The 21,894-nt window shown below is 38.9% G+C and overlaps 1 protein-coding gene across 1 annotated transcript in view; it reads right to left on the reverse strand.

The window, feature by feature from the left end:
* Positions 1-21,894, reverse strand: part of LOC127454871 (E3 ubiquitin-protein ligase pellino homolog 2-like) — a 48,068-nt gene that overhangs the window by 19,158 nt on the left and 7,016 nt on the right. The window contains exon 2 of the mRNA XM_051722359.1: positions 14,376-14,505. Within this exon, the coding sequence (XP_051578319.1) occupies positions 14,376-14,505 (130 nt within the window). The remainder of the gene's footprint in view (positions 1-14,375; positions 14,506-21,894) is intronic.

Below are 21,894 nucleotides of genomic sequence, written 5' to 3' on the forward strand. Positions count from 1 at the left end.
CACGATTATGAAATAATCGTCGGATCTTGGTTATTTGATCTAACCTGCGGCTATTTTTTTTAAATGGCCATTTTTAGTTTTAGTATAATTTGAATCCATTTAAACCCCACAAAATAGTATCTGTAAAGCTTCATAACAAGGATATATTTGTTAAAATTAGTTAACTAAATTTAGTTAATATAACATGAACAACACTTACAGCACTTCAGTTTGTTAATATATGGTCTCTGTTAACATTAATGCATTATGAACCATCATCAACAATTGTAAATTTATAAATTAACACTGACCATAGGGGTGGGCGATATGACCAATATCTTATATAAAGATGTGTAATTTTATATCACGATGACGATATATCTCACACTATAGTAATTTTTTTCTGGAAAACCAATAAAAAAATATAAATTATAAAAAAAAAAAATAAAAAAAAAAAATAAATCAGTTAACATAATAAATAGCCATATTGTAATGCCTATTTTTGGAAAATCTAGTCAGTAAAATAAATATTTTTTTTTAATGAAAACTACTTCCTCTTAGAGTTGTGGCCAAAAATATTGGCACCCTTGGTAAATATGAGCAAAGGCGGCTGTGAAAAAAAATCTGCATTGTTTATCCTTTTGATCTTTCATTTAAAAAAAAAAAAAAAAAAATTTCACTAAAATCTTTAATTGAAGTAAAACAATTGAAACGGGGGAAATCTCACCATTAAATAAATATTTTTCTCAAACGCATTGGCCATAATTATTGGGGACAGACTTAAAGATCTCAATCAGATGACATTTTTTACACATCATGTTCTACATATATACGCAGTTTTACAAATGATTATTTGAAAAATCATTGCATTGATAGAAAGGGTAAAAGGAACACACTTTAACTAAACTACATTTTCCCGTTTGGCCGATTTGTTTCTTGAGGGCAAGAAATTTTCCCCCCTCTCTCCTCAACAGTTCCCTGTAACTGTCTAGTCTAATATTATATACCGTCCGCAAATATGCACATATCTCATTTAAATGGATGTAATATCCCAACCTCACACAACTTTAACAGATCAAGCATCCTGTGGAGCGCTCATTTATTTACCTCTAAAGCATGTATTCTAACAGTCACTCCTTAACAGTTCCCTGTAACTTTGATCTTTTTACATTTACATTTATGCATTTGGCAGATGCTTTTATCCAAAGCGTCTTACAGTGCCCTGATTACAGGGACAGTCCCCCTGGAGCAACCTGGAGTTAAGTGCCTTGCTCAAGGACACAATGGTGGTGGCTGTGGGAATTGAACCAACAACCTTTTGCTTACCAGTTCAGTGCTTTAGTTCACTACACCACCATCATCTAAAAGGCAAATATCAATAAAACCTGTATTATATACCATTTGCAAATATGCAGATCTCATTTAAATGGATGTAATTCACGAACCTCACAGAAATCCAGCATTTTCTTCCCATCGAGCACTCGTCTTCCTCTGAAGCACGTATTCTATCAGCCAGAATTAATAACTTCAGGACCAGAATCAAAAGTTGATCTGATTCACAAATCATAACGGTCAGTCCGTGACAATCCAAGTAGGCGATCCAGGCCGTTTAAACTGTCAGGAGATTGCTGCTCGCGCTGGATCCGCACGAGTGCGTGAGTGCAACCTCAAGGCTGTGTCCGAAACCAGGAAAATGCTGCTTCCGGAGGCTGTATACGGAGGTAGGATGAAAATAGGGTACTTTTCAAACTGTTTGGAGACCAGTTTCATTAAGAGTTTCATTGATTCAATTTATCTGTCAGTTAAGCCATTAACTGATTAGGCAGCAAGGTAGCAATTCAGCTGCCTACATTTTCAGATGCAGCCAAAGTTTAAAGCGCTTCATGTTCGCTATAAGTAAATGTCTTATTCACTATGCACTGTATGTACAATTGGTTTCAGTATTTCTTGAGTAAATGCGATTGTTAATGCGCACATGCCATCCGTGGTTGCAGGACTACTGTGTGTACTGTTATTTCCTTCTTCCTAATATATTAACAATTTCTTCATGTGCAAATAAATTACTACAATTTGATGACTAAACAGAAATCTGAAGAAACTGCAATCAACCATTTAAATTACAATATTTTTTAGTTTTGGTGTGAAATTGAGTAAATAGTGCTAAACAAGGGATTATATATATATATATATATATATATATATATATAAAATGTTTTTTTTTTTTTTAGCAATTTTATGTTTGTTATTTACTATATTAAATTGTGTGAAATATCGGCATTGTATCGGCCTATTGGCCACCCTGCTCTCTGGATATCAGCATCGGTCGACCACTACTCTTGAATATTTTTTGACAATAAAGTATTATATCATTTAATCAAGAACCTCTGAAAAACAAAGCACACATACAGTTGAAGTCAGAAGTTTACATACACATTAGCCAAATACATTTAAACTCCATTTTTCACAATTCCTGACATTTAATCGTAGAAAACATTCCCTGTTTTAGGTCAGTTAGGATCACTATTTTAAGAATGTGAAATGTCAGAATAATAGGAGAGAGAATGATTTATTTCATCTTTTATTGCTTTCATCACATTCCCAGTGGGTCAGAAGTTCACATACAATTTGTTAGTATTTGGTAGCATTGCCTTTAAATTGTTTAACTTGGGTCAAATATTTTGGGTAGCCTTCCACAAGCTACTCACAATAAGTTGCTGGAATTTTGGCCCAGAACTGGTATAACGGAGTCAGGTTTGTAGGCCTCCTTGCTCGCACACACATTTTCATTTCTGCCCACAAATTTTCTATTGGACTGAGGTCAGGGCATTGTGATGGCCACTCCAATACCTTGACTTTGTTGTCCTTAAGCCATTTTGCCACAACTTGAGGTATGCTTGAGGTCATTGTCCATTTGGAAGACCCATTCGCGATGAGCTTTAACTTCATGGCTGATGTCTTGAGATGTTGCTTCAATATATCCACATAATGGGGGGCCTGGGTAGCTCAGCGAGTAAAGACGCTGAATACCACCCTTGGAGTTCGCTAGCACAAATCCCAGGGCGTGCTGAGTGACTCCAGCCAGGTCTCCTAAGCAACCAAATTGGCCCGGTTGCTAGGGAGGGTACAGTCACATGGGGTAACCTCCTCGTAGTTACTATAATGTGGTTTGCTCTCGGTGGGGCGCGTGGCGAGTTGTGCGTGGATGCCGCGGTGGATGCCGTGAAGCCTCCACATGTGCCAGGTCTCCGCGGTAACGTGCACAAGCTACGTGATAAGATGCGTGGGTTGTTGGTCTCAGATGCGGAGGCAGCTGAGATTCATCCCCCACCACCCGGATTGAGGCAAGTCACTACGCCAACACGAGGACTTAAGAGTGCATTGGGAATTGGGCATTCCAATTTGGGGATATATATATATATATATATAAAAAATCTATCCCCACATAATTGTTCTTCCTCATGATGCCATCTATTTTGTGAAGTGCACCAGTCCCTCCTGCAGCAAAGCACCCCCACAACATGATGCAGCCACCCCCATGCTTCACAGTAGGGATGGTGTTATTCAGCTTGCAAGCCTCACCCTTTTTCCTCCAAACATAACGATGGTCATTATGGCCAAAAAGTTCCATTTTTGTTTCATCAGACCAAAGGAAATTTCTCCAAAAAGTAAGATCTTTGTCCCCACGTGCACTTGCAAACTGTAGTCTGGCTTTTTTATGGTGGTTTTGGAGCATTGGCTTCTTCCTTACTGAGCAACCTTTCAGGTTATGTCGATACAGGACTCGTTTTACTGTGGATATAGATACTTGTCTACCTGTTTCCTCCAGCATCTTCACAATGTCCTTTGCTGTTGTTCTGGGATTGATTTGCACACAAAACTAAGTTCATCTCTAGGAGACAGAATGTTTCTCCTGAGCAGTATGATGGCTGCACGGTCCCATGGCGTTTATACTTGCTTGTAAATATATTGTTTGTAAAGATGAACGTGGTACCTTCAGGCATTTGGAAATTGCTCCCAAGGATGAACCAGACTTGTGGAGGTCCACAATTCTTTTGGCTGATTTCTTTTGATTTTCCCATAATGTCAAGCAAAGAGGAACTGAGTTTGAAGGTACGCCTTAAAATACATCCACAGGTACACCTCCAATTCAGTACACCTCCTATCAGAAGCTAATTGCCTAAAGGCTTGACATCATTTTCTGGAATTTTCCAAGCTGCTTAAAGGCACAGTTAACTTGGTGTACAGTTGTGTTGAAAAGTTTGCATACCCTTGGAGAATTGGTAATATATGTACCATTTTTAAAGAAAACATGAGTGAGCAGGCGAAACACATTTCTTTTATTTCTTATGGGATTCATATTCAACTGTAGGTTATAACAGAATGGCACAATCATAAAACAAAACATGGCAACAAAGAAAAAAATGAAATGACCCCTGTTCAAAAGTCTGCATACCCTTAGTTCTTAATTCTGTGTATTCCCACTTTAGCATCAATGACAGCGTGCAGTCTTTTGTAATAGTTGTCTATGAGGTCCCAAATTCTTGCAGGTGGTATAGCTGCCCATTCATCATGGCAAAATGCCTCCAGGTCATGCAAAGTCTTTGGTCGTCTTGCATGAACCACACGTTTGAGATCTCCCCAGAGTGGCTCGATGATATTAAGGTCAGGAGACTGTGATGGCCACTCCAGAACCTTCACCTTTTTCTGCTGTAACCACTGGAGGGTCAACTTGGCCTTTTGCTTAGGGTCATTGTCGTGCTGGAAAGTCCAAGAGCGTCCCATGCGCAGCGTTCGTGCAGAAGAATGCAAATTGTCTGCCAGTATTTCCTGATAACATGCTGCATTCATCTTGCCGTCAATTTTCACATGATTCCCCATGCCTTTAGAGCTCACACCCCCCCCCAAAACATCAGTGCGCCACCACCATGCTTCACAGTGGGGATGGTATTCTTTTCACTATAGGCCTTGTTGACCCCTCTCCAAACATAGCGCTTGTGGTTGTGACCATAAAGCTCTATTTTGGTCTCGTCACTCCAAATTACAGTGTGCCAGAAGCTGGGAGGCCTGTCAAGATGTTGTCGGGCATATTGTAACCGGGCTTTTTTGTGGCATTGGTGCAGTAAAGGCTTCTTTCTGGCAACTCGACCATGCAGCTCATTTTTGTTCAAGTATCGTCGTGTTGTGCTCCTTGAAACAACCACACCGTCTTTTTCCAGAGTTGCCTGTATTTCTCCTGTGGGTTTTTCTTTGTATCCCGAACAATTCTTCTGGCTGAAATCTTTCTTGGTCTACCTGACCTTGTCTTGGTATCAAGAGATCCCAGAATTTTCCACTTCTTAATAAGTGATTGAACAGTACTGACTGGCATTTTCAAGGCTTTGGATATCTTTTTATATCCTTTTCCATCTTTATAAAGTTCCATTACCTTGTTACGCAGGTCTTTTGACAGTTCTTTTCTGCTCCCCATGGCTCAGTATCTAGCCTGCTCAGTGCATCCACATGAGAGCTAACAAACTCATTGACTATTTATACACAGACACTAATTGCAATTTAAAAAAAAAAACACAGGTGTGGGAAATTAACCTTTAATTGCCATTTAAACCTGTGTGTGTCACCTTGTGTGTCTGTAACAAGGCCAAACATTCAAGGGTATGTAAACTTTTGATCAGGGCCATTTGGGTGATTTCTGTTATCATTATGATTTAAAAAGGAGCCAAACAACTATGTGATAATAAATTGTTTGTCTCCAGCGGATGCATTGAATATGCAATGATGTGATGAATATTAGCGTTTGTCTGCCGTGAGCCTGCGGATGCGTTGCAATAGATGTGAAGAATGTGAGCTGCCCTCTGAAGGTGGTGTATCTGGACACAAACAGGTAGGAGAAATGCATTATACTATAATAATTGCGATCGCGAGCCTGCAAAGATGCAAATTATCCGTCATCAAGTGGTTCACTTCCGTGATTTGGTACAATTGTGTTCATATTAGCAGCGAACCATACCAGAGTTCACATGAACCGTACCCCAAACCACCTTTTAAAGCAGACCCGGGTGCGGCTCCCGGGTAATACTTTAGTCCTGCATAATATAATGGCTATTCCGGTTAACTGGGTTCCAAACAGCATAAATGTAAAATGGAGAAAGACTAAAGCTGACAGAGAGACCTGTGTGGTATTTGGAAATATTTATTTAAAATAGTATGCTTCATGTCATTCATAAGCCTTAAAGAAAATCTTATATACCCATTTTACTATATGATTTCAAGTGAAATATGAATAAAATTACTTAAGGTGTATAAAGCACACATACAAATTGTCATACTTTAGGTGTATGACAATTAATCGTCATAATTGTGAAAGCCCTAAAACCACGATCAATAATATAGAACTGGACTGTTGATGACATCATAATATTTAAGCCACTGCGCCGCCACATTTGTATGCACAAACATTCCAGTGTGCCTACTGAATTAATAGAAGAAAAAAAAAACATCTACTTTCAAAAAGTAATATTAATCATTTTTTACATAATTAATTGCACTAAATCAACATGTTAAATCAGCAGCTTTAGTTTTAATAATAATAAAAATAAAATAAAAAAAAGTTAATATTTCCGTTACTGGTACGTTTTGTTATATTGGTATATTTGACTAAAAATATAACGCTTAAACCAGAGTTAAAAACATGATTAATTTTTAAACTATATTTTACTATTTACTTATCTAATTGGCAGCAATGGCTGTTTGGTCCAATTGATGGATTCTTTGCTGTGATATGTCTTAAAAATAAATAAATTAATCAAAAATAAGATTTTATATATATTTATTATATGCAATATAACTATGTCCTAGTTTGAAGCCATACTGTATATTAAGGACTCAAGGTCTGGGTGCGTATGACTGCTTGTGTGTTTAAATTTGGGCCGTTCCTGTTGAAGATGTGCTTGTGCCCATACCGAAGTGGAACAAAGAGGCTTGAGGGTGAAACATTAGGCAGCTCTCCACACTCACTGCCAGATCACAACAGTGGGTCCCATCCATCCCCCACATCCCACCCCTGTTTTACGGTGGACCACAAAAGCTAGAGAAAGGACTTGAAACAATAGACCTAGACGAGACGCACACGATGGCAAGCTATACTGAGCATCCCCATCTGTGATCTGTCTGAACAGCTTGAAGTCTTCCAAGAAGAATGCATGCTTTGAATTTGTAGTAAACAAATGAGATGCTGCAGCAACCAACCTCAAGCCACAGGGTCTAACCCAACTGTAACCATCATCAATTCTAGACATCCCACAATGCAAGTGACAACAAAGCTCCAACCCCTGAAAAAAAGACATCCATGGAAAACCACACATTGTTCCAAGAATAGTTTAGTGACATTTCGTAACCTATTATCTGAAAGGAGTTCGCTGGCAGGCCGCGAGTAACCGGCAAGCCTGTTCTTTCTTCAACTTTAACATCACAATGATGCAGCTGCACTTTGTGTCACTGGAATAAAAGTGCAGTTCTCCAACAGTTAACCCTTTCTGGCTGATGCCTGTAGCCACAGAAGGCCTTTCACCTCAAAGCGCTCTGATCCCAAAGAGCAGCGTGATTCACAGATGACTCTGTGCTGCGCTATTTTCAGCTCTGACGAGGCACTGCGGATGGATTATAAGCGGCCAACAGCAACATAACCTTCCCAAAAAATACAGCATGCCAGCGAGTTTCATGGCGAGAAGAGAACATTCCTGGAGTTCATGGGACTTTAATTACAGAGACTGTGTCCTAGAGTAAAACAAACATCTCAGAAATGTTCTCTCTTTTTGAAATGGCAAAAAAAAAAAAAAAAAAAAAAAAAAAAAAAAAAAATTACCTAAAGAAAAACCTAAAGCCCAAACCTGGATGCAGGTAAAGGTTGAGAGGGTAAGAAGGATAATGGATGTGTGCATGTGGAAATGAGGTGGCACAATGCCACGGCTATTCTCAGCCTGTGACCTGACGTAGCTTCAGCATTCTGCTCTGATGAGCGTGGCCCAAACAAGCACAAAGAACAATTCACCATTTGTAGAATACCTCTGTCCTTTACAAGGTGGTATTATTAATGTTCTCAGTACAGCGCTTTTAAAAAAAAAAAAAAGGGTCACTCTACCTGGAAAAATTTCCAGTGCAGGAAAGTTCTTATTAGAACTTTTACAAAAAACTATTAAGTTGTGTTGGCTGAATTGTCTCTTACAAAGACTCCATTTGCACCTAGTATTAAAATGTGTTTCGTGTCATCCGATTACAAGTGTTCAGCGCTAAATGTTGCATTTGTGCTTGGATTTAATTTCAACTGTATCTGGGAGAAACCGCGCAGCTGTTTTATTTGCGTTTTCCATGTATTTTATGACTTTTTTGCAGTTTATTATCATGCAGCGTTATCAAACAGCAATGTGTTTCACCTGACTACATGTGATCGGATCACCCGAGACTCATCTTAATAGGCCTTTATCACAGCCCGCGTGTATAGTCACATACGGCTCCGAATAGTAGCATAATCACGGATATAAACTTACTTCAAACGTACTTCTCTGTCTGCTCGTATGAATGTAACACATCATAAGAAAGTGTTTCACCGCCGTTCAAATGCACTTTGGATCGCATCATTTATATGTAAAAAAAATTTCATCTGAAAAGGACTAAATATTAAATGAAACAAATGACAAAATGCGAAGTAATCTCTTCAGTAATCAAAATACTTTTTGAATGTAACTGTATTGCAAATACCAATGATTTAAATTGTAACTGTAGTGGAATACAGTTACTTATATTTAGTTTTTTAAATACGTATTCCTGTTACTTGTATTTCGTTACTCCCCAACCCTGGAGATGGAGATATATAGATACACACACACACACACACACACACACACACACACACACACACACACACACACACGGACTGCTGACGTCATATCAGTGAAGCCACTGTGCCGCCATACTGCTATGCCCATAACATTCCAGTGTCCCCATTGACTTAATAGGAAATCATCTCATTTCAGTGAGTAAACAGTCATTCGATCACTGATTTTATATCTGAAATCTGCATGTACATCCCTACAACGCAGATGTCCTACACATGTATTTAAAGTCAGGAATTTTTCCTGTTTCAGGAAAGACCGAGTGAGTTGTGTATATCTAAAACCGTATCCACCTCTAATAAACTTCATCAGCAAACAGATCAGCTGAATGTCTTACTAAGGTAAGATACAAACAGACATTTTCAGACTTATTCATTGTGAATATCGAAGTGTTTGTTCAGCGTTACTTGTTTTATTATTTTTATCAAAAAGTGCCTTTTTCCCGCGGTCACTTGAATAAGAGTGCGAGCTCTCGTGCGTGAGGGAGACACGCAAAGCAAAGCTGGTTAAAATTAAACTGATATGCTAGGTTTAAATGGCAAACGAACATGTAATTTATGGCATGTATCCATGTATGACTACAGCAAGCACTTCAATATGAAAACAGGCAAATACCGGGTATTTTAGGAGAATTAAAAATCCCGGTTTGGGGGGCCTGGGTAGCTCAGCAATTAAAGACGTTGACTATTACACCTGGAGTCGCACGTTCGAAACCAGGGCGTGTGGAGTGACTCCAGACAGGCATCCTAAGCAACCAATTGGCCCGGTTGCTAGGGTGGGTAGAGTCACGTGGGTTACCCTTCCTCGTGGTCACTATAAGGTGGTTCTCGCTCTCGGTGGGGCGCATAGAGAGTCGTGCGTGGATGCCATGGTGAATAGCGTGAGCCTCCACACGTGCTAGCAAGCCAGGTGATAAGATGCGCGGGCTGACTGTCTCTGACCCAGTCCAAAATGGCACACTTGATGTGGCCTTTCGGTCTTGTGGCCTTCATTTGCACGTTCCCGTGAAGTCCACAAGACCGTAGGGTGTCCCATTTGACATTTTAGTGCTCCAATGGTCCCTTTGCACCCTCAATGTGCCCTATGACTGAGCCCACACCAGTGCGTGCTCCCAGCGGACTATTACCCAACAGTCACCGCAACTGATCCTCTCGACCAATCACAGCAGACTGGAGTTGCTGGAGGAAAAAAACACGGCGGACAATGCAATGTCAATCGTGGATGAAAAAAAGATTTTTATCATCGTTTTATACTGATTGTCAATGGTGGATCACTTTCTTATCATGTGTAAATAGTATAGAAGTAGTTCAAAACTTTCTTAATTTTCCAGAGATATGGAATTACTCCTATTCAGTTTATCGAATAGTTTTTCTTGGGAAAATTTTACATTCATAGAAGTAACATTAAACCTTTGCTATTGTTGTTTCAAAGAAGATTTAAGAATTATTGTGAATCTCTAAAATATGAAGACAGTAGAGAATAACTGAATGTGCATGGCTGTAGCTTGTAATATTACTTATTTATTGATAGAGCAACATTCTGTCTAACAGTGATATTTACACCTGCAGAACTGTGGCTGTGTGTATTTTAGAACTATTTTTGCAAATGTATGGCGGTATGTTCTATGCATTTTACTGTGTTCCAAGCACCTGCCTGCAACCATCCATTTGTCCGAATCACGTTTATTTGTTCTCTAAAGATAAAACGATAAGGTTTTGTTGTCGTTATTACACAACGCGCTTTGTTTTTCAGAGGTTCTTACATTTTCTAATGCTTTGTCAATGTGTTGCTGAAATTATTTAATAAAAACAAATATTCAATAGTGAGTTTAAAGTGTGTTCCTTTACCCAATCTATCAATGCCATGACCTTTTTAAATAATTTGTAAAACTGCATGTATATAAAAACATAATGTAAAAAATGCATCATCTGATTGAAGTCTTGAAGTCTGTCCTAAATGCACACTTTTACCACTCATGCACCCGCATGGACTTGGTCACTAGTGCCCTATCGGTCTGCACTCGCTTACGTCACCAAAGTCTGCACTCCGAGGAAGACCGCAAGGTGGAGGGTGCCATTTGGGACAGGACCTCAGAAACGGAGAAAACTGAGATTTGTCCTTCACCACCCAGATTGAGGAGAGTCACTGCGACACCACGAGGAATCAGAGTGCATTGGGAATGCCAAATTGGGAAGGTGATAAAAAATATAAATTATTAAAAGAGAGCTGCCTCCTTATGCAGAGGCCTTAGGAGACAAATTCCTTAAGTCCATCACACACACATTATACAACTGAAGCTTGTCCCCTTTGATGTCATGTTGGCAACTAAAAGTCTCTGATCGTAGCCGTTGCTTATCCCCCTCGCTTTGACGAGTCACAGACGCCATGATTTTCAAACCCGTTTAGAATCTGGCAGAAAAACCATTAGGTGTGCGCACTCTCCCACCGAGCAAGAGACAGGCAATGAGCAACAGCCAATGAAATATAAAGAGTGTGTACAAGAGGAGAGTAAGCTATTTGGAAGCAGGAGCTAAAAAAAAAAAAAAGAAAAGAAAACCTCACCCCCGTAAGCCTACTTGCATCGCAGTCTCACCTACTGTATATTTTCAGCTCTTTTTTTTTTTTTTTTTTTTACCCGTTCTGTGCAAATCAGTGCAAGATTGCTTCTCGGTTTCTCTGTTAGAGCACCGGCTTTGACACAAAAATCATCAGCATTCCGGTGTAAAAAAAATAAAAAATACAAAAAAAGAGTATAAGGATGTGCTCAAATAAGCGTATGAGCATTTGAAAGCAGACGTGTGTCAGTGAAACAGCGCACAAGTACCGAATTGAGTTGGTACGCTGTACTACCAGAATTGCGGGAACCTAACATGTTTTATTTAGTATCAACTTGGTACCGAAGTACTTTTGATGACCCTAGAAGCAGCAGCTCTGAGAAACAATGGTGTCTGTTGGTAGTTTGCCATCAGCGGACTGGAACGGCAGCAAAAGGCCAGTCATCAGCAATCCCCACAGAGGGGCCACCTACCACAATCAAGAGATCCAAACTGGGTAGATCTCATGTTCTCCAATTGGGGTCAAGTCACTGGGATCTCAATGCTGTCATTGTGAATTGACATGTGTGTTGCACTTGACAGTTTTGGTATTGCTGCTCAAAACTTTCAAAAGAAGAGATCTCCAAAGATCTGCAGCACTTCATCACATTTACAAAACACCACAATGGCCTTAATTTCTTTAGTGTAGCGGGAAATTAGTTTTTGACTGAGCTCCATGAATTTCACACAAAAAAAAAAAAAACAAAAAAAAAAGAGAGAGATGGCCTGTTTATTGGCATTTGCTGTTCTGAGTGACAGTAAATGTTTTAAAACTCAACTCCACCCAACATGTTCAATACCACCTTGTAAATCCTTGTACTGAACTGGTAAGTGGAAGGCTGTTGGTTCAATCCCCACAGCCACCACACCATTGTGTCCTTGAGCAAGGCACTTAACTCCAAGTTGCTCCGGGGGTATTGTCCCTGTAATCAGGGCACTGCAAGTCGCTTTGGATAAAAGCATCTGCCAAATGCATAAATGTAAATGTAAATGCCTCAAGAATGTCCCAATAGCTGGCAGAGATTTCAACAAAGGTGGGGCCAAGTATGCTATCGTCACAAAGGAGATATCAAAGTACAAGAATTTGAGCATTGATACACTGTTTACATAGTTAATCTTCAGAAGTTACAGGCTCTGCCAGAATTAAATGCCACACCATTTCAAGGGGCAAGGCTTTTGTGGCATCTTTAAAAAGGTGTGTTCTGGGTTCAATACAAGTTAAGCATTCCTAAGTTTGGTCATTCAGTTTTATGGTTCAAATAACACACCTTCATACAGAAGAATTTAAAAGATATATATATATATATATAAAACAGCTTTACATTTCTGTTTTTAACCTTGCAGAATGCCTCGACTCAAAATTCCATTGAGAGTGCATTAATGCAAACACGATTTTAGTTTTAACAAACAGTCAAAATTATTTTCTGTGATTATCTTCAATCCCTCCTCTGCCACAGCTTTCAAATCAACTATGGTTACTTTGACAAAATTAGCCCCTTTTCTAGTACTGGTACTCCCTAAGATGGACTTTCTAGAAGGAACTACGTTCCAGAGAGACATTTTCCTCTTGCATTCGCACCTACAAAATACCTCTGTGATGACGTAATGTTCTGTAGAACGTTTTTTTTCCTGACGTTGTTAGCATGATCAATACAATGCCACCGATGGAGGACACCAGGACTGGAGATACGCTTTTGTTAGGGCTATTTTACACAAACTGCATCTGCAGGTTCTAATGAGCGCAGAAGCTGAGCATTGCTGCGTCCCTGAAGCTGCAGTGAAAGGAGAGATGAGGCGCTCAGCCTATTCCAACCGTGTAGCACATGCTGAACTCAATGGAAAACATGTTGAAAATGCTCTATAAACCCATTTATCAACACTATATTTCACAATTAAGGCTTTTATGACTTCAACACTGAACAACTCAACCCACTGACTGAAAAAAGACGTCTTGATGCAAGTAAAACACGCAGTAACTGGCATGCAACACTTTCCTCATGCAAATCAGATTTTGTTGGTTAAGTTAATAATAGTTCTCAATTACCGACTCTCGTCAAATATCTTATTTAATGTCCACTATCACAGGAAAAACTCAATGTAGAAATCACTTAATTTTCTGTATAGTACTGCAGCATTCACTGAGATGCAATGAAACTCAAAGCACGTCTCCCGTTGAAGTCACAGAGCAGCGCTGCTCACCCCTCGCACACACATTGTGAAACAGGCGATACTCTTTGAATATTTGTTGGTTGCATGTTATTTCTGTTAAGGGAATTGGAAAATTAGCAGCAACAAGTTTGTTTACTCGCGTCGTTTCTTGCTGCTTTTTGCTTCATTTTGTGTTTGACCAAGCACATGGTACAGCACCTCCCACAGTCTCTTCTCCCAAAAAGTACCTACCCTGGAGTAGTAGCTAAAAACAAGTCCCTCTAAACAGCTTAGAGAAACTATAGTTCCTCATGTGTGAAAGCAAGGCAAACTGAGTAGTTCCTCAAATTATTTCAAATGGGCTTTAGCTCCTGCAGTGGGAAAGGGCAGTAATATCTGATTTGAGACCTACAGCAGAGAAGATTCTCAGTAATAACTTAAGCAGTCTGCTTCATTCATAAAGCAGGTTTACTCCCATTGAGATCATGTACCTGATCTCCATCGGGGCAAAAGGTGCAATCTACAAATTAAAAACTCAAAATCTTGAGTTTTTGCTGAGAAAATGTTATAACTCAGAAGTTAGGGAGTCATGATGCTGTAACTTAAAAGATCCCTGTGAAATGACAAATCCAAAGTCAAATTGGCCTCCACAGACCGAAACGAGGAAAACGTTCAAATATTATACAACAGGAGAGTGGTGAAAAGCAAATATCACAAATGATTAGGTTTCCTCTCCAAACATACATTACAGTTTCTGATGTGCAACTACCTTGCTGGCTTGTGGAGTGTTAAGGATGTGTACAGCGCTAGGTTTGACACCATTGGCTTTGACTCTCTTGTAAAGGGCAAACCGGCTTTTCCGCCGCCCTCTGTCTCCATTGGGGAGTAATCCATTGTACCTGTTCAATGAGAGAAAAAAACCAAATTAAACATTAGACAGAATGAGAGATGCATCTCTTTAAGTTGTTCTGTTGAACTCATTTTCATTATCACGGACGTCTTAGGGTGACACTTTTACATGCTTCAAATTTAATTTAGGGTAAAATATATCTTTACTATTTTGATATATTGTTACATATAGACAATTATTAAATATTATTCTGTGTGTTCATACAGTGAGGGAAAAAAAAGCTAAAATTGTAACTGGACTTACTGGCTTTTTACTCCTTGCTTTATACATTTTTAATCTGCTTCACAACAATGGCTGTTTGGTCAAATGACAGTTCCTCTAATTGAATTTTTATTTTATTTTTTTTTTTAAATCCATTAACCCTTAAACGCATACCTCGGGACTTTAGAGAGACTCAGGACCTCATTCCACCCCCTGTACCTCATCCATTTTTAGGAGTTGTGCCCACACCTCTTTAGTATTCCTCAATCTCTCTCTTATGAATAGTGTGACAGAAAAAAAATAAATGCAAAAATTGCACACACAATTTATTTTTTTTTTATAATGGTTTAAGTACCAAAAGTGTACAGGGTCTCTAGAGACCCGAAGTGGGATGTGCACTTCCATAAATTACATTTTTTATAATTATTTCATATCTAAGTTTACCATCACAGGATATATCACAGAAGAGAAATAAGTACTATTTTCATACAAATAAACACTAATCTTTGCAACAATTAACTAATCAACAATGGTGAATTATCAGTATTTTATATGTGTATACACCTACATAATATTTCTTACTCAAGGTGGCACTGATGTTTCAGTGATTGCTATTTGACAAAGAAACAACATGGAAGTAAACTTATAGCAAGTACAACAAATGAAAAGTATGATATGTCTATTGTCATTTGGGTGTACTACTGAAATAATGCAAGTTGTGCATCTGTTTAGACTCATGTGCCTGAGAAAATACACATACATTGCACGTGTATTTTGTGTGTTATGTGTAGCTCAAAGTGTGTTTGACAGCCAGTTGTATCTCATGAATTTGCAGTGTGAAAATAATGAATCCTGTTCTCTCTTTATGAGAAATAAAACATCAAAATATATTTTATTTGATTCTTTTCTAATTGTCTTGAAAATATTTTTACATTTTTACACTATCTGGGCATTCTGTACATCCATTTTTGATAGATATAAGTGCCGGGTCTCTAAAGACCCCAATATGTAAGAGTGATTGGGAAAATTACCATGCATTTAAGGGTTAAAGCCATTTCAGAACTGGTACATCATTTTAAGTCATATCATTTCGTAAGTAATCAAGGAGCACTACATGCTTGTCTAACAACAGAAAATCAATTCTCTCTCTCTCTCTCTCTCTCTCTCTCTCTCATGAGAATTAACCATATTTATTTAACTGGTAATTGAACTGGTATTGTGCTCAATTTAACTGGCAAAAACATTTCAAAATGTGCATAAAAATAGTTGGATGTAAACCCAGCTAATAAGAATGTAGTATTGTCAGATCATCTTAACACATTTTATCATATTTAAATCCATTCAACAGAAAGACTCACATTTCCCTAGAACTGGAATTGCATCATTAAAAAACAGATTCCTTGTATGTTTGTATTTTAGGCTAAATAATTTAACAAATTTGATTTTGCTTTCAGCCATCAATAAGTGTATTCAGGGTTGCTGCAAATCAAATTTAAGACTTTAAGACCTGAATAAATAAAATGAATACCGTAGGTCCATACAGAACAACAAACCCACACAATCTGAAAATAAATCATGTTTCACAGATTCTTTTACTCAAACTGGCTGGGGCACACATTTAACAAGGCCTTAACACTGCTTATCAGCAAAACAGGGTATCTGACAGTTTGAAATACTCTAGACCATCCACACATATATACACAAATCATTTATATATCAACATATTAAAATTAGTTTATGCATCAATATATCAAAACATGAATTCGAGGTCAACCGATATTGGATTTTGCTGCTACGATAATAAATGTGTTGAATGAAGGGCATTAACAAATTAATCTGCCTATTCCAAATTTCAATGCTCTGTTTCTACCATGTGTGATCTGTGCAAATGGCCAAAAAAAAAAAAAAAAAAAAAAATATGACTGTAGATTTTAATGATTGATATATTAAATGTGTTAAAATGTTCATAGTCTTTCCTTCCTGTGACACGGTAGGCCAGACAGAGGCTACAGGAGTCCAAACTGAATTAAATCCCAAAAGCAGATTGTGACTAATATACCGATAATAACCACAAGAAAAACAAATTGGTGCACAACGCTGGACTTTTAACAATAAACAAGCCTAAAATACAGCGAGGACTCTAATTTTGAAATGTCTGTGCTTCACTGCTTCCAGCTGCTCATTCAAACAGATAAGGGAAATAAAATATCCACTCTTACGTTCATCTACAAAGTATTACAATATAAACACTTAAAGTAAACATCATCATACTTCAACAGTAGATCAGTGATCGCTTGTCATAAATGTCAGGTATTCATTGATTGCAAAACTCGCTGAATACGCAAGAAATACTGAATCTCAAGTTTCCCCTGTGCTTTTCACATTAAAGCCTGCAGTGCGTGCAGACAATACGTTTATAAAATTAAATTGTAGCCTTTTAAAGTTTAATAAATCACATTAGGGCCTGGTCTCTACGTCCCCTAATTTAAGACCTCTTTAAATGATAATTAAGACCTTTTGTTATCATTGAAGACATTAGACATTTTATGACCTTAAAATGTCTTAAAATTCAGTTTTCTAAACCTGAAGACTTTAAGGACCCGTGGGAACCCTGGTAGTATTATCAGCTCATCTTATTGTATTTTACCATATTTAAATTCATTCCGCAGACATTTACAGAAAGCTCCGCAGACTTCCGCTGAATTTGAACTCCCACCTCTCATAAAATTCTACAGAACCACTACCCCTTGCATGTTAATTTTAACTAGCTTAATTATGCTTTCAGCTACCAATAAGAGAGTAGTGCTCTCAGTTCAGCACATCTGTCTATATTTAAATCCCTTCCACAGAATTCTGCAGATTTTCCCCTCCCATCCAAGCATCTATATATGCTGTCTGGGCCTAACCATCAGTGAAGAGGAACAATGGTTTGTGTGTTGTGAAAGTTCTCTTAGTTAACTGCATGTGTAGTTCTCATGGAGTTAGTTCCATTTAAATTCTTCTGGGCAGGTTTCTTTCAATTGATGCATGCAGCCCCTAAAGTCTAACCTGAAAACGTAATTCTGTTACTGATTTATAGAGAAGAGAGTTGTGCCGTATAAAAGACAAGCATTTTATACTCAGTCACATTCAATCCAACTGTCATTAAAGACTATAAAAACTATGAAACAATCCCCATGTGTGCTGTTCTTAAATGTCATCCTAGTGGACAGCCAGGTTTTTCTTCTGGTCCATAGTTTCCTGCTGGAATTTCTGGTAGCATGCACCATTCCCATGAGTTTTCAGAAGAGAATTCAAGAGAACAATGAATCACAGTAAAGATCTATCCCCTGAGGTTTCAGAAGAGAATTCACGAGAATCCTCAGTAACAATCTACAATCAGCTCCCTTCAATATACATGTCAGCACAACTGAGAGCTGATTTTCAATCCATTCCTTTTTTTCTTTTCATATCCATTATTTTAGCAATATATTTGAGGCATCGGTATATTCTAATTAGCTGACAGTGCTTTCCAATTCACTGTCAGTTACCTTCCATTTAATGTAGTCTGATGTAATAGTGCTGGGAGACTACAAGAGGGTGAGATAACATTTACTGAAGCCAGGAGCGGTCAGGAAAGGTATCACACCAGAGCTATTCTAAAGGGGAGCCTACAAGGTTGGCATCAAAATGCATAATGTAGCGGTACACTGGCAAGGATACAAAAGGCCATTTTTTTTTTATTTTATTTATCTTTTCATGGATGTCTATGGAGGAAATGCTTCAGTGTGCTGAATAAACTGTTTGTGAGGAAACAGCTCACCACTTATTGAATTGACTGCCTGTCCACTAATCTTCAACATGTTTTACATGAAACAATCCTTTTGAGATTAAATATGTGTAGAGTTTACTACGATAAAACTGCTGTTTTATAAGAGATGTCGGAGTAGATGAAGCAACAGGTAGGACTAATTTACGGCATTAACACAAGCATACAGAAAGTATTTTATTTACCATCTTAAATTGCATCAATGAATTAAAATAAGTGTTTAGTATTAAAATATGATACATTTTGTACAATATTGTATAAAAACAAAAATAAATGTATACACGTCTGTTTTTTTGCTTTGGCATTTAGGATTCAACACTTAAATTGTAATGAAAATTGTTAAAATCTGAACGACGTCAGCAGTTATATGATTGGCCAGAGAAGACTCACGTGATCCAAGTTTACACTTTACAATGGTAAAATTGCGGAGGTTGATATCTCTATCACGCACACATACAGGATGAGCTAAAGCGCCGCAGCAGATGGCAGTCCAAAGTTAAAGGTTTCTGTACTTCTTGAAGAATAAACAAAGTGACATTGATGAGTTTGCAAGTTAGTGTATTAAACTGGTGTAACTGTGCAAACTGAACAATTAGAAATGGTGACACTTATTATGCAATTTCTCTGTATGTAGCATTGAATGTGTCTTTCATTTAAAGCTGTCAAAACACAAAATAACTGTAGCGCGGAAGAGGGCGGGGCCAGGCCCGGAATGACGCACGCCCTGACCCCAATCAGCCTGATGAGGCGAGCAAGGGATAAAGGCGACCAGAGACGGCAGTTCGAGAGAGAGGACTACAGGCAGCTGCCCTGTACGTGTTTGGGTGTTTAAGTTTATCATTAAACTTTATTTATATTATCAAGCCAGTTCTCGCCGCCTCATTTCCCTTATAACCCCTTTACATTTGCCGAAACCTGGGAGGGAGGAGGGATGCCCGTCGTAGAGTCCTCGACACTGCCATCCACCCAGGGTAGCACCACTGCCAACCGCTGGGGGACGGAGTACCCCGACCACCCGGATGCGGTGAACGGCCGCCATCCACGAATCGAGGAGGGACTGGACTCCCCAACTGCCTGGAGCGATGGAGCTGCTGCCAGGGGCGGTCGAGGGAATACCGCTGTCTGCGAGGGGAGGAGGGAATCGACTCCCCGACCGCCTGGAGTGGTAGGGCCGCTGCCAGGGGCGGAGGAGTGTCCCCACGTGCTGCCAGAAATGCGGAGGGTCATTCTGTCCACTGGGGGTCGGAGGTTTGACTCCGGTCTGCCCAGGGAGGAGCAGCTGTTGTCCACCTGAGAGGGTGGAGGGGTGATCGAGAACCACGCGGCGGCGCATCAGAGAACCGGTGAGCGAGTTTCTCTTTTCTCTCTCACTGTCGCTCCATGTTGGCCTTTCGCTCACCCGTTTTTTTTTCCCTCCCAGGTCGAAGAAGGTGGGGATGACATGCAAGGCACGCGCCCCCCTAGGTCTGAGGCAATGAAGGGAGGAGTATAGCACGGAGGAGGGCGGGGCCGGGCCGGAATGACACACGCCCGGACCCCAATGAGCCTGATGAGGCGAGCGAGGGATAAAGGCGACTGGACATGGCAGTTCGAAAGAGAGAGAACTATGGGCAGCTGTCCTGTATGTGTACCTTCGTAGAAAATAACTGTTTCAAATGCAGAATGCGCCATGTTGTCCGCCAGACCTGTCTGGTGTGCAATCCACTTTAATTTAGCCTGCCACTGACTCACACTTTACCAAAGTTGTGTTGAGAAAAATGTTTTAAAAGAAATGACTGTGAAATGAGCAGCGCAATTTATATCCGGAAAAATAATATCCTAATATATATATATTGATAATCATCAGGAAAATCTTCCGATTAACGATGCGTCAAAAAGGCATCGCTCCAAAGCCTAATAATAAAATACTTTTCCAATAATTCTACATCTGATAACAGCTCATTCCACCATAGTTTTATTGATGGTGCCTTTACTGATTTCTAATTTCATAATACAAACATCATAACAACAGCAGTAAACATCAGAACAGTTTCTTACTTTCCAAATCAATCAATCAGTTCTAACTGGTACTTTGAAAACTGTCAGAAACATTTTTAATCAATTTTGACAGAACCATATCTATGTCAGCCATTACCTTTGGACATTTAAATTAGGGTCAGAGGGAGGAGGGAGAAAAAAAAAAAGAGATTTTATGGAGAAATATAGTGTTAGAAAAAGAAAAGCAGTCCTTGTATTCATGTTTTATTTTTGAAAAACATTTAGCCTATACCTTTTTTTTTTGTTGTTGTTGTTGTTTTTGTTACAAAACAATTAAAGACTGAAGTACTTATTAGACTTAACAGATCTTAACCCCCCACAAAATGTGTGTCAAGTCATTGACCAACAAGCAAGTAATAAAAACTATTATTAAGGAATACTAGATGTAGTGGGCAATGCAGCACTGGCCCAACAGGGAAAGTGACAGGTCATTCGAAAGCCCTGAAGCACTTACACTGACCCCTGCACGTATTGCCATCTTCAAAGACAGAAAAGTTCAATCTTTCAAAATGACAAGCAATAGACCCGTTTTACCAAGTATTATGTAATGTATTTGCATACAAGATTGTGTAAAACGGTCTCAACACAAACGAGGTTCTGATGGAGCAAAGCCTACCAAAGATACACGTGTCAAAGTGGATAAAACAAACAGAGCTGTTCAAGTGCAAAACGAAAAAACAAAATCATACATACAGTTGGTCAGAAGTTTTCATACACCTTAGCCAAATACATTTAAACTCAGTTTTTCACAATTCCTGACATTTAATCATAGAAAACATTCCCTGTCTTAGGTCAGTTAGGATCACTATTTTAAGAACGTGAAATGTCAGAATAATAGTAGAGGATTATTTATTTCAGCTTTTATTTCTTTCATCACATTCCCAGTGGGTCAGAAGTTTACATACACTTTGTTAGTATTTGGTAGCATTGCCTTTAAATTGTTTAACTTTGGTCAAACGTTTTGTGTAGTCTTCCACAAGCTTCTCACATTAAGTTGCTGGAATTTTGGCCCATTCCTCCAGACAGAACTGGTGTAACTGAGTCAGGTTTGCAGGCCTCCTTGCTCGCACACACTTTTTCAGTTCTGCCCACAAATTTTCTATCGGATTGAGGTCAGGGCTTTATGATGGCCACTCCAATACCTTGACTTTGTTGTCTTTAAGCCATTTTGCCACAACTCTGGAGGTATGTCTGGGGTCATTGTCCATTTGGAAGACCCATTTGCAACCAAGCTTTAACTTCCTTGCTGATGTCTTGAGATGTTGCTTCAATATATCCACATAATTTTCCTTCCTCATGATGCCATCTATTTTGTGAAGTGCACCAGTCCCT

Source organism: Myxocyprinus asiaticus, chromosome 17, assembly GCF_019703515.2.
Source record: "Myxocyprinus asiaticus isolate MX2 ecotype Aquarium Trade chromosome 17, UBuf_Myxa_2, whole genome shotgun sequence".
NCBI lineage: Eukaryota > Metazoa > Chordata > Actinopteri > Cypriniformes > Catostomidae > Myxocyprinus > Myxocyprinus asiaticus.